Consider the following 12,803-nt stretch of genomic DNA (forward strand, 5'->3'; position numbering starts at 1 on the left):
TACCATCCCATAGGTCAGGAAAACCACTTGCCTCAGTTTCCTAATTTTAAAAAATGGGGATTGGAGTCTATTACAAAAAATCAAACTAAGTCATGTACATGTGCAGAATGAATCACTATGTAACAATTTGCTGTTATAAAAAATTTTTTCTTGTGAAACATTAATTCACAATCATTTATGAATTAAGTATGCATCTGTGCTATCTATCCACAGAACTAGACTTTAATGATTTATATCAAATAGATGATATTTCTATGTGATGTATATACTATTGTATTTCAGAACATACTTGTGTTTCCTGGAGATTTATATAGAGCATTTTGCAATATTCTGGGGGGTAGAAAACAATGTATTGCTCAATAATATCCTCCCATCCACTCATTATATTGTTTGTTTCTACCTTAGTCTGGGTTTTTACACAAATTTTAATTTTATGTTACCAAATTAATTAATCACATCATTGTTCTTTTGTACTCAATGATCTCAAAATTTTAACCATTCCAGTTTTAGCTTTGTGACACATTGTAACATTAACCAAAGAATGGCTCCAATTCCCCTCATTCTGTTTCATTCAATTTGTTTAATATTATCATTATGCAACAAGTGAGAGGTGTTTACATCTATTTTAAGGGCTCTGTTCTACTGCTGTTTGGTTTCTGTGAATTGTCTTAGAAAGCATGGGACATGATAGGAAGATGAGCATGTGACTCTTTTCTCTACAGTATATTTTCTGGCCTGCATGGTAAGCCTACTGGCCCTATTCCATGTGCCTTGACCAAGCCTGAAGCATTTTTCTGAGATTCCCCAGAGCTTTGTGGAGGATGTTTCTAGAAAGTTCTATGCTCGTTTCTTTCCTATCCTTCCATGCAAGTGCTCTGGGAAGGTGGCATCTCTTCAGTGTGTGGCTGTCTCCAACTACAATCTAAGGAGGGTTTTCTGGAGCTGGAGACCACTCACCCAACCGGTGTCAGGCCTTTTCTCTGCCAGAGTACGAACAAAATCTGGGCCCTGTGGGAGCAGATCAAGGCGTAAGGGCCACGTGGTTCAGCCCCACTCCCTGCCACCGTGGGAACCCACAGGCTGGAGCCCACTTGGGGTCAGGTGCTTACTCGTCCTGGATCCAAGAGCTGTTCTATCTGCCGGTCCTTCCTGTTATTTTCCTCTTCCATGCGGCGGAGTTTTGTTCTCATTAGATCCACATCACTTTTCTGCGTGTGTAATGACTGGAGAAGAAGAGGATCACTCGCATATGTCCATGTATGAGGTACAATTGAAAAATATGGTGGATGTTTAAAATTTAAAAATTAATACAGTAAAAGACATATTTCTATTAATACCTTTCAAAATATTCCTTACTCACTACATCTACACTTATTCTCATTCTTGTCACTTTCTGAAGCAATTGCAGAAGTCCTTATTCACACCTTAATTTTTGATCATCTTGTACAAAGAGATACACTGAGAGACACTTAAGCTAAACAAAAATGGAATTCTAAAAATTGCCCAAGTCACAGGAGGCAGAAAAAGAAATGCAGGAAGAAACATATCCTAATATATCAGTAATTATATTGTTTACAAATGATCTAAACAAACCACTTAAAAGATTGACAAAGTAGATACCTGCTATATATAAGAAACTTCTTTCAACATAATGAAAGGGTATGTTGAAAGGAACAGAATGGAAAAAGACATACCATGTAAACATTAATTAAAATAAAGTGGGAATGGGTAACTCACTATCAGATGATGTGAATTTTGGGGAACAGGAAGGTATCAGAGGGAGGAATATTATATAATGTTTTTTAAAAAAATCCATCCTCAGCAAGGCACAGTGGGCTACCCATGTAATCCTAGCACTCTGGAAGGCTGAGGCAGGAAGATCACAAGTTTGAGCTCCGTCTGGGCAACTTAGCAATTTTGCAAGATCCTTTCTCAAAATAAAAATGGCTCAGTGTAAAGGCCCTGAAAATATCCCCAATATCACTTAAAAAAAAATCCATCTACCCAGGAAACAGAGCCCCTTCAAGACTCTTAGAAGCTGGCAGCCCATGGGGCAAAACCTGATCTCCCCTGAGGGAAACAGACAAACACACGATTATAGGTGGAATTCTGAATTGGTCAGAATATTCAGATAATCTGAATTGGTCCTGTGATTAGGTCATTAACTGGATTGGTGGCTAAATGAGGAATTGTATATGGTATGTACATTACAATATTCAGAATATCACCTGTACATGATTATAGGTGATAAAATATGGGGTGGCTAGGTGTGGTAGCACATTCCCTGTACTCCCAGCACTCAAGAGGCTGAGGCAAACAATCACTGTGAGTTCAAGGCCAGTGGGGCTATAAAGTGAGTTCAAGGCCAGCCTGAACTGCATAGCAAAACTGTGTCTTAAAAAGACAAAAAACAAAATAAAACAAACAAAAAAAAATGGGACAACATCAGCAAGGCCAGAGGAGGGCTCCTAGCACTGTCCACCACCGTAGCCACCAATAGGGACCCAGCATTTGTACAGCTGGGTCACATCGGAACCAGGAGGCAGCCTTGTATGTGCAGGAGAATGAAACAGTGTTCTATGGCCATGAAAGACTCAAACTGAAGACTATGACACAAAAACCACAGAAAACCTCCAAACACTGGAAACTAAACTACACAACTTCAAACAATCCAAGCATATCTCAGGGAGTTTCTAGAGAAAGTCTTAAAAAATACACTGACCTGAGGGAAAATGAAAATATATAATAATGTCCAGCCTGTCTCTATGGGAAGGATGCAGGGAGGGTCATGCCACCTGGAAAGGAACATCAGCCCACTAGCACTTCCAGGGGCCTGCAGGGCTGCACTGAGGGGACAGCAGTCTGAAGAGGTCAAATGCTTTGTGATCCCAGTTCTACATTAGAGAAAGGCCACAGAAACAAGGAACAGCTCATGGTGGCCGGGGCAGGGACACTGAGAAGGGTGGAGGAGGGTGAGGGACCTCTGTGGGCTGTTGGGCAGCTGTGCTCCCACAGCATGATGGCATGCAAATCTACACTGTGCTGTGACAGAACTACATGCACGCACTGTACCAAGGACACGCATTATACCAAGGTGACACTGTGCACTGAAGCAAGTGGGCTGAATGGTACCCAGGACCCCTCTATACCACCTTCACAATGTTCTTGAATCCAATTGCAGATATCCCTTGTTTAATGACCAAGTTATGGTCCTGCGATTAGGTCATTAACTGGATTGGCCGCTAAATGAGGAACTGTATACGGTATGTACATTACAATATTCAGAACAAAAGAAAGGGCCAAAGGAAACTCCAACTTGATGACTTTGCTTTTTATTTGCTTAACTCCTACATGCAGTACTCCATGGGATAACAATATAAAACTATAATACTGTACTGTACGATACAACCAACAAAAATTATAGTACTGTACTGTAGAAGAAGCCACTAAAAGGCCACAGTGCTGCTCATGTTCCTGTGTTGTAAGTGCAAATGCAGGCTGTAAGTCCTAAAGTTGTTAAATGGGTAGGTTATTAAATGAGGAGCATCTGTTTTTCAAGTAAGTTTTAAAAAACTGGCCAGTACTTCCGAGGATGGTTGCTCATGCCTGAAATCCTAGCACTTCAGAGACAAGAAGATTACCACAAGCTTGGGCTACACATGAGACCCTGTCTCAAAAAAAAAAAAAGCAAAAACAAAAAAATGGCAAGCCAATCACTGTATATCAGATACTGCGCTGAAACACTTTCATGGATTTATTTTTACTGCATCCTCACAGCAGGCCTATCAAATTGGTATGTTTGTGTGTGTGTGTTTTTCTTTTTTGGCTAGGGTTTGAACCCAGGGCCTTACACATGCTAGGCAAGTACTGTATCAGTAAGTATACTCCAACTCCCATAATCCTTTTTAAACAGGAAACTGAGGCAATGCTTGCCTATAGAACAATGCTGATGTTCAAGATCCCCAAGAACAGAGTACTGAAAACCCAGCCTCTTGTCTGAATTTGGAATCCAGGCTGACTTTAGCCAGAGACTGACAGTGGCAAGTGTAAAGGGTCAACACTATTTTCCTCAAGATCTGTTTCTGGAGAATTCCTCTCAGGAGTACTGTTATAGTGATGAGTAGTTTGGGGGCTTTCAGGGTTCACTTGGTACAGTCTTTTACCAAAAGGAAATGGTTGCTATGATGCCCAGACGAACACACCACCCTCTGCTGAAACACTAAGGACAGGGTACGCGCGTCCTCCCTAGCATCCCTCAGGGCTCTCACGGGCAGCCTTCTCATGACAGCCTACCTGGACTGTGCTGCTCACCAGGTTGGGTGCTTCCAGCCTCCTTGCCAAGCCTGGGCCTGCTGGTGGCCAAGGCCCAGCTTATGCTCTGGTGCCTGCCTGAACAGTCCTGCAGAGGCAGCTCAAGTGGGTAGATGGCAGGTCTATAAGCAGACTAAAACTATGGGGTCAGGAATCAGATAATTTTTCCAGGGGTACAAATTACATATACATATGAAGTGTGAAGCTGGGTGTGGTGGTACACAGCTGCACTCACAGAATTTTAGAGGCTGAGGCTGGAGAATCATAAGTTTGAGCCCACGCTAGGCAACTTAGCGAGACCTCTCAAAATAAAAGAAAAAGGGTTGGGGATGTACTACAGTTCATTGTGAAGCTCTGGATTTAGTTCCCAGTACAGAAAGAAAGAAGAAAAGGGAAGGGAAGGAAAAGGAAAGGAAGGAAAGAGAAGGGAAAAAAGAACAAGCCAGTGTGATAACAGCAGTGCCCAAGATGTTTCTCAATGCCAATTACACCCTAGTGTGTCTCTGGAAGAGAGCACTGGCCTTAGAAGACAATGACCGAAAGCTGGGTCTGCTGCTGGTTAAACCTGGGACAGACTAACCTCCCTAAATCTCAAGTACAGAAGACAGCTGTACCAGTCGGCCTATCCATCGCATGGAGCTCCTGAGGAGTTAGACAGGACAGGTGTGTGTGGAATGTTGTGATAACATGAACAGAAGCCTATGATCCTGTACCAAAGCTCTTATCATGCCACCAGATGCCAGGACATAGGGACTCTGAAGTGACTCAAACTCTTATTTAGTCCTCTCTGTCCTACTTGTGGAGAGCACAGAATTTAAACTTTGGTGATTGCATATAGCTGGTGCTGCCTAAAACTCTGTTGACTTTTGTGTAACAGGGCTTCACGTAGCTAGGGCAGCCCGGATCCTGAGGTATGGTGTTAGGGCATAGGCTCTGGTGTGACAATGCTCAGGCCATTCAATGCAGATCTCTCCCAGAACTGATACCCATGTGCAGTCCACTGTTACAGAAGGGTATTGCTACCCTGAGACTGATTTTGCAACCCACTGCTCTGGAAGGTTACTGCTGCTAAGTCGCAAAGAGCAGATAGAACATTACCTTCTTCAACTCAATAATCTCATCATACATGTCTTCTTTCTCTCTGTAGACAGCAGTCCCAGGGACGTGACCTAGAGGATGATACATAAACCCCTTAGGAGACCATTGAAAAGAAAAAGAATTTCTGGCTATGCCTTAAAGAAAACATAGAAGTTAATAAAACTATTCTTTTAAAAAAAGAATAAAAGAGGAAAAATATCTTTCAACATTTTTACCCTGATCATGATACTTGCCCCAGAAAGTAGGGAAACAGACAAGAAATGGGAATATATAGAAAGCTGAAGCAAAGAAAACTGGATATATAAGCACAGAGTTTAACCATGGTAAAAGGACTAAAGAAGGAATCACAAGAAATGTGATATGCTTACATTTCACACAGCAAACAAAATGAAAATCAAAGACCACAAATCTACACAGCATTAATACCCACTCCAATAAAGAACAGTTTTACTGTGACTTTAGTATGTCAGGAATGCAAACTATTTAAGTGTAAAATACAACTCTTAACTGGTAAAATCAGCTCAGGAGGAGCAGTGAACACAAATAAAATTACTCTTCCTTGGAGAGGCCCTTAAGACAGGCCATCAGAACACATGGACAGAAATGTAAAACATATCAGTTTCCTATGGTGGGATTCAGGCTTTGTAATATTATCTACAATTTTTACTTGTTTTTAATACTGTATATATACTAAATTTATGTATGATAAAGTTCAGAGATCCTAAACAGTGGAAGCCTGGTCATATGAGTCATTTCCCAGGAGGACACAATAACTTCCACCAAACACTATCCTCAAGACATTCCCAAATGTTCCAGGGACAGAGCTCACATGTGAAGTCAGCAATCTCACTCTGGCAAAGGCCAGCTCGATCCAGAGTTCTTCCTGTCACAGTGGTGTGTTCATGCTTCAGGAAGCTGGGGTGCTGTTAGGGGTGGCCCTCTGCCTGCTCTGGGGTGTGTGAGGAGCTTGATGGGCTGGGCAGGCTTCCTAGCTTGAATATGGCGGTAAGCAAACACACTGGGAGATGCTATCTCTCCTCAACCTTCCTGAGACACCAGCAGTCGGTCAACGGTGTGCTGGTGAATGTTTCACCCTGCCTCTTAAAAACACATCAGCATAACCCTGATCGTAATGTCTGGCCATTTCTATGGTGAACTATTCTTACCATTCTCCGTATCAGTTGCTAGTGTGACACCCAGGAAATTCCTAAAAACATAACTGCTGGCTCCTGCAGGTGCTGCTCCAACACGCACTGTGCAGCACCAAGACAGCCTGAGCCAATGGCAGTTCCGGTGTTATGGGGTGGAACCAGGGAGATCATACCCATCTAGGGGCTCAAAGACTGTGACACATGTACTCAGGGGCTTTGAGAAGATTACAGACAACATCACTCAAACAGGCAATGTTAGAATTGTCACCTCAAGCCCCACCCAGGCAATCTGAGCACTCTGCAATGGAGCAAGATTCCTCAGCAGAGCAACCACATACCTTGCTTTGGTGTTCCCAGCCACAGCTTCTGCGGGGTCAAGGACATCCTGCTGCTCAGAGGCATGTTCCCTGAGGTCCTCACAGATTTCCAGGATGCCACTTTCTTTGACTTGGAGAAATAAGGTGACTCTGAAAAGCCAATACATGGTTTTTGAGGTGCAAAACATCAATGTCCCCTTAACAGACTGCTTTAGAGACAAAAATGGTAAAGCAAAATATTCAAAGGCTATGATAACTCTAGATAAAAAACACTGGCAAAAATTTTTAATACATATATTTATTTATTTAACTTGGAAAAAACTTTTAGATTGCTATATAGCATAGCTTGGCCTTGAGCTCCTGGGATCAAGGGATCTTTCTGCCTTGGCCTACCAAATAATGGGACTGGTGCAAGCCACCATGCTCAATTTTATGATTCTTTTATACACTGATTAATTATATAAACCTATACCCATTTACATTTCTCTTTTAATTTTTACTATAAACAATGGAAATTTAAAATATGTAATAATTTTACAAATATTCTTTTTGATTTCCCCTTCAGTTTTTCCAGATATGAAAGGTATAATTTTGCATCCTTTAACATAAATATTTTTCATGGTGCTACATAGTGACATAGCAGTAATATTCAAAATTTCGTATGTAAAATGTCTAGAAGAAATGATAAGAATTTTATTTTTCAGAGCATTCTTGATTTTGTCATTAAAATGAAGAAAAGTTTCAAAATTCCTTTTATCTGGGATTTCACCTCTTAATTATATAAGTGATGACAAGTTTATACAGTAAATGAAGGTACCCATGAAACATTCTTACATATTTTAAATAGCAATGAAATTCATATCTGTAGAAGGTCTAGAAAATTTATCTAATGTTTAAATTGTTAAACTGTTAAATTTTTTCCATGCTGTTAAAATTTATGGAAAGTTGCCCATTTAACTCAGAAGAAGGGAATGATGCCATGTGGACTTGGGGTGTACTTTTACTCACCCCAGGCCTCCAGGAGTCCCATAGGCCTTGCAAACTCTCAATGTTTAAAAGTAAATCAGTGACCCAAAAGAGACCATGAGCTGGGCGTTGTGGTGTATACCTATCATCCCAGAACCTTGGAGGATGAGGCAGGAGGATCACAAATTAGAGCCCAGCCTAGGCACACTTAGCAAGATCCTATCTGAAAATAAATTAAGGGGTGGGGATGTAGCTAATGCAAAGGCCATGAGTCCAATCCCCAGTGTGGAAGAAAAAAAGCCCATAAATCACATTTCTCTTGTCATGTATGTGAATTTATCAGTGAGCTGGAAGGATTCTTCAGAAAAACATGTGCCCAAGTAGAAAAAAGCCAGGCTGAAGAAAGAAAAAGAAAACACACATTGGTGTTTCACGCTGCCTGAAAAATTCAACAGAAAGCAGGATGCCAGGGCAGCTGGGAGGACAAAGCGCTTCAGAAACTGCAAACCTATATGCGAACTGAGCAGGCATTCAAGACGCTGCTCAGGAAACAGGACAGATATATGCCCTGATGTCCCCACACTTGACATTCAGACAGCAAAAACAGATCCTGAACAAGTCTCAAGAAGCTGAGACTGGCCTGAGAGCGAGGGGCGGGTGTGCTGAGACATGGCCACTAGTGTGGAGGGTTGATGAGCTTCTCTACAAGGAGCTCCAGAGAGTTGCAGGGTTGGGGCATGGGTCTTGGTAGAGCAGGCACCTGGGCTGTGGGGAGAGCTAGGAAGTGGGCATGGCGGGTCAATACAGTCCTGACATTGCTCAGGCTCTGGTTGGTCTAAATCCTAGGAAAAACAATTCTGTTGTTTATAAAACTTGAGGCAAAAACAATTTTATTACTGATTATCTAACACCTGGAAGGCTTGGCATTCAGTAAGAACTTAACTTTCCTTTTCCTTTATTCTTTTGCTTACTGGGGATTGAACTCAGGGCCTGGTGCATCTGGGAAGTATGCTACTCTGAGCTATGGCCCTGGCCCTTGATTTCTTTCAAAGGTATATGTTACTCATAATACATATCATGTAATCTTCACAGCAGAGTACATGCTGAGTATGCCAGTAAGACAGCTCATGTATTCTCTCCATGCATCACGTACACAGTAAGTATGTCTGAAGAACATGACATGTGTGTAAAATACACACATATGGAGGGCAAGATCAGGGAAGGGCAGGTTCTTAGGAGCAATAGGAAGCCAGTCTAGGATTTCATGTTGAAAAGACACATTCATGCAGCTGAGACTGGCTGTGCTCAGAGCAATGTGACAGCAGAGATGGATCAAGAGGCCTTGCTGGTATCTGGATCAACCCCATCTCGGCAGCCTTCTCCCATGGGTATGGTGTCCTATGCCATCCAAGGACAGGACAAAGCTTCCCTCATCCTGCTGAGGATGTGGAAGAGAAGAATCATGGTAGCAGAATGAACCTGGGAGATGCCAAAAGGAACAAAAAGCCCATCTTGGAATGCCCACGTATCAGCACACGGCCCCAAACAAGCCATGAAGCCGTGTATCTTGTGGGAGGCTAGGCAGGGCAGCGGCTAGGCCCTATTCAGGAGCCTCAGCACAGGAACGTGTGAGAATACCCTTGGATAGGGCAAACAGAAGAAGTCTTGCTGCCACCGTGTTTCACCGACTCCACCTGCACCACAAGAGAAGGCTTTCACTGGCTCCAGGACAGCAGAAAGGGGTAGCTACTGGAAACACTTTAGAATGAGAGTGTGGACATCAGAGGGCACGGGAGACCTTGCCGTACTTACTTGGTGATGTGGGAGGAGGTCTGTGGAAACCCTTCCGCTTTGTCTTCTGAAGGGAAGAAGAAAGGATGTGAGAGGCAGGCTGAGCTTCCTTCTCTGTGTCCCACGCTATCCCCTGCATGAAGCCCTGCTGTGTTCAGAGAGGGGGCGAGGGAGAGCTGAGGCCACTGAGACCTGTGCTCGGGTGCAGGTGGCCCAGGGATTGAGGGCACCACGGTACTGTCACAAACATGAGCAGGGCCAACAAGGCACAAGACACCAGAGCCTGGGCTCTGGGCCTTAGAAGGAAGATCTTATGCAAACTCGGGTCTTCTTCCAGTGCTTCTCTAGAGCACTGGGCCACTTTTGTGTGAGCCAACCATGTAAGGAAGTTACCTGTAAGCCCCTCAAAAAAAAAAAGCCCAGCAAGGAATGAGCCTGTGTGGAAGACTGCTCAATAGTCCTGATGCTATAGGAGAACTGGGTGCAAATCTGGTTCTGCTACTTACTAGTCCTGTGGTGTGGGGAAAGGTCAGAGCCTGTCCAAACCTATTTTCCCTGTCTGCTTCAAACTAGGCAGGGAGGCAGTAGTGTCATGGTCCTTGCTCGCCCTCTGGTGGGGACAAGGAACCTTCTGTTTCTGTGGGCCAGCTTTTGCATGGGATTGGTTTGGGTCATTGCTTCACCAGGCAGCAGTTGGACCCATGCCCTCAGGGAGGTCACTTACTAACCCTTCCCAGAGATGGGAGCAGGGAGTCCCCAAGGTGGAGCTGAGCTGTGCTGGTGCTAGGTCTACAGGGAGAGCCATTTTTTTCCCCACTTGCTCACTGAGAAAGCAATTGGCCAGCGTCCTTTGGCACCCAGCATAGCTTGTAGCTGACCATGAAAGGCCAGCCTGGGAATCCCTTGCTCCCTGCAAGACCTTTTGGCCAGCTCCTAAAACCCCCAGACCTGCTGCCAGGCCAGGCCACGCTTGGCCCTGCCTACCTCTCCCTTCCAAAATCCCCTTTCCCTTTTGTGTCAGGGCTGGGGACAGGGTTCAGGCCAGCACCAGGCATGAGACAGGAACTACTCATCTGCCTCCATGAACTTTGCTCAGAATTTCTCTTTGGAAAAAACTTACAAAATTATAATCACAAATTTTCAAATCCAACTAAGGGACTGAGAAATTTCCAACGCTGAGCAGCATTGAATGGGAACTGTGGGCCCCTGTTTTACTCACCGGCTCCAAGTCAGAGTCAAAGGTGATTGCAGACAGACTGTCATCTCCCTGCAGGAAGAGATGAAATCCTGTAACTGTAAGGCAGCACACAGTTTCCCACAGCCTGTGCACTGCTAAAACAGAACGCAGTGGGTCCTGTGCACAAGAACCTCCAGACAGGCCAGGCTTCCAGAAGGGAGGAGTGTGGGAGACAAACAGCAAGGCTTCCTGGTGGGGCTCCTGTTCCCAAACCAGTGCATGGTGTCTTATAAAGTGCAATGTGGGGGCTGGGGATTTAGCTCAGCGGCATAAGCTCCTGCTTTCCAAGCAGGCAGTCGTGAGTTCAATCCCTGGTGTCCATAAAAAGGAAAAAGACAAAAAAAAAAAAAGTGCAATGTGCCTTCCAGAAAGAGCGAGCTCCAGACAAAAGCATTCCATTGCTCACTCTATTTAAACATTCTGATGTTTACTCATCTTTGCATTGCAGCACAGTAAATTTACGTCTTGTTGAGAACAGGCCAATCGTATTTTACTCCATGGAGTGGGGGGCTAGATTCCAGCCCCAGCACCACACACACACACACACACACACACACACACACACACACAACACACAAAGAAAGAAAGAAAGAAAGAAAACAACTAACTTCTCATTAGCACGTATGTTATTCTATGAGAAGACACTGGGCTCACAAATCTTCCTGTCCTCTTGCTGCAATGTCTTTGCCCTGGCAGAAGGCATATAAAAAAAGCCCCACCATCAACACCAGGGCTAGACTCCAGGGAGGAAGGCCACTTTACAAAGAGAAAAAAGTATCTGTGTTAACTCACATTGACACTAAAAAGAAAGAAAGCAGAATATGTTTAAAACTTCCTTCACTGTGGGCTGGGAGGAGCAACAGGAAGTGCCCTTCCCATGAACCAGCTGGTGTGTGGGCTGGGAGACAAGAGCCAAGCCCCATGCCCCAAGCCCTAAGCAACCCACTAACTCAGAAGAACACAGACTGAGTTGATAGCAATTGAGCTACAAAAATAACTTAATGTATATATTAACTGATTAACTTTGCAGGCCTAAAACCAGTAGTCTGAGCATCTATTTAGAGGACAACAATATGCAATATTGCAACTATGGGGAATTTTCTTCTATCTTATTTCTGAAATCCAATAATGTTCTGGTTTTTTTTTTTTTTGTTCCATTTTACTATTTATTTTGATTGGTTTTATTCCGTTGTTTTGTTTGATTTTATTGTGTCTGACGGAATGGATGGCAATTTTGAAGATAGCAAGCACACCGCTTTGGTTTGTTTTGTGTTTTTCTCTTTTTCCTCTTAAATTAAAAAAAAAAAAAAAAAAAAAAAAAGAGGCATTATGGTAGCAATGGTTGATTTCCTACTATCCTGTTTTGAGATCCTGTTTCACTTTCACTGGTTTGTTTTGATTGGCTTTATCCTGTTTTATTTTACTTGGTTTTGTTCTCTTTAAAATAAAAAAAACTATAAAAAAATAAAACTTCCTTCAGAGTGGTGATTGATAATGTGCTGGAAGTTAGGATGAGGTTCTTACTTGGAACCATACTACTGTGGCAGAGGGTATAAGCAAGAAGCAACCATCAGGGTGTTCAGAGAACACCATCATACTGCCTAAAGTTAAAACAGAGAAAGTTTATTTAGCTCACAGTTTGTGGGAGTTTCAGTCCATAATCAGCTGGCTCCAAGGCAGGGTGGCATAGCAGATGAGCAACAGTTCACGGGGGCAAAAGACAATAAAGCAACAAGAGTTAAAGAGGAGAGCAGAGAGCAAGCCTCTTTCCCTTCCTTATATTGTAGGCAGGTTACCCTTTCCAGGGAAGGTTTAGCACTCACACCCATAATCCCAGCATTGGACCATGAATCAGTCGAACTCAGAAGCATACCTCCATGACTGTATGAGGCTTTGGGGGGACATCTAGACACAAACTATAACAGGTAGGGA

At 43.3% G+C, this 12,803-nt stretch overlaps 1 protein-coding gene across 7 annotated transcripts in view; it reads right to left on the minus strand.

Moving 5' to 3' along the window:
• Iqce (IQ motif containing E) overlaps positions 1-12,803 on the minus strand; it is a 54,565-nt gene that overhangs the window by 30,665 nt on the left and 11,097 nt on the right. For 6 of the 7 annotated variants that reach the window (XR_010042327.1, XM_005003724.4, XM_013152710.3 and 3 more), the window contains exons 2-7: positions 10,854-10,901; positions 9,656-9,701; positions 6,899-7,027; positions 5,410-5,480; positions 1,110-1,223; positions 958-1,008 (exon numbers count right to left, since the gene is read on the minus strand). Coding sequence is in view for 6 of the 7 variants with exons in the window: in XM_005003724.4 (XP_005003781.1) it covers positions 958-1,008; positions 1,110-1,223; positions 5,410-5,480; positions 6,899-7,027; positions 9,656-9,701; positions 10,854-10,901 (459 nt within the window). In the remaining variant the exon portion in view is untranslated. Of the gene's footprint in view, positions 1-957; positions 1,009-1,109; positions 1,224-5,409; positions 5,481-6,898; positions 7,028-9,655; positions 9,702-10,853; positions 10,902-11,479; positions 11,503-12,803 lie in introns of those variants that run through there. The other variant, XM_063234089.1, reaches the window with a different exon arrangement.

The sequence above is a fragment of the Cavia porcellus genome, unplaced genomic scaffold (genome assembly GCF_034190915.1).
Source record: "Cavia porcellus strain 051 isolate PalLab524CR breed Dunkin Hartley unplaced genomic scaffold, mCavPor4.1 scaffold_23, whole genome shotgun sequence".
NCBI lineage: Eukaryota > Metazoa > Chordata > Mammalia > Rodentia > Caviidae > Cavia > Cavia porcellus.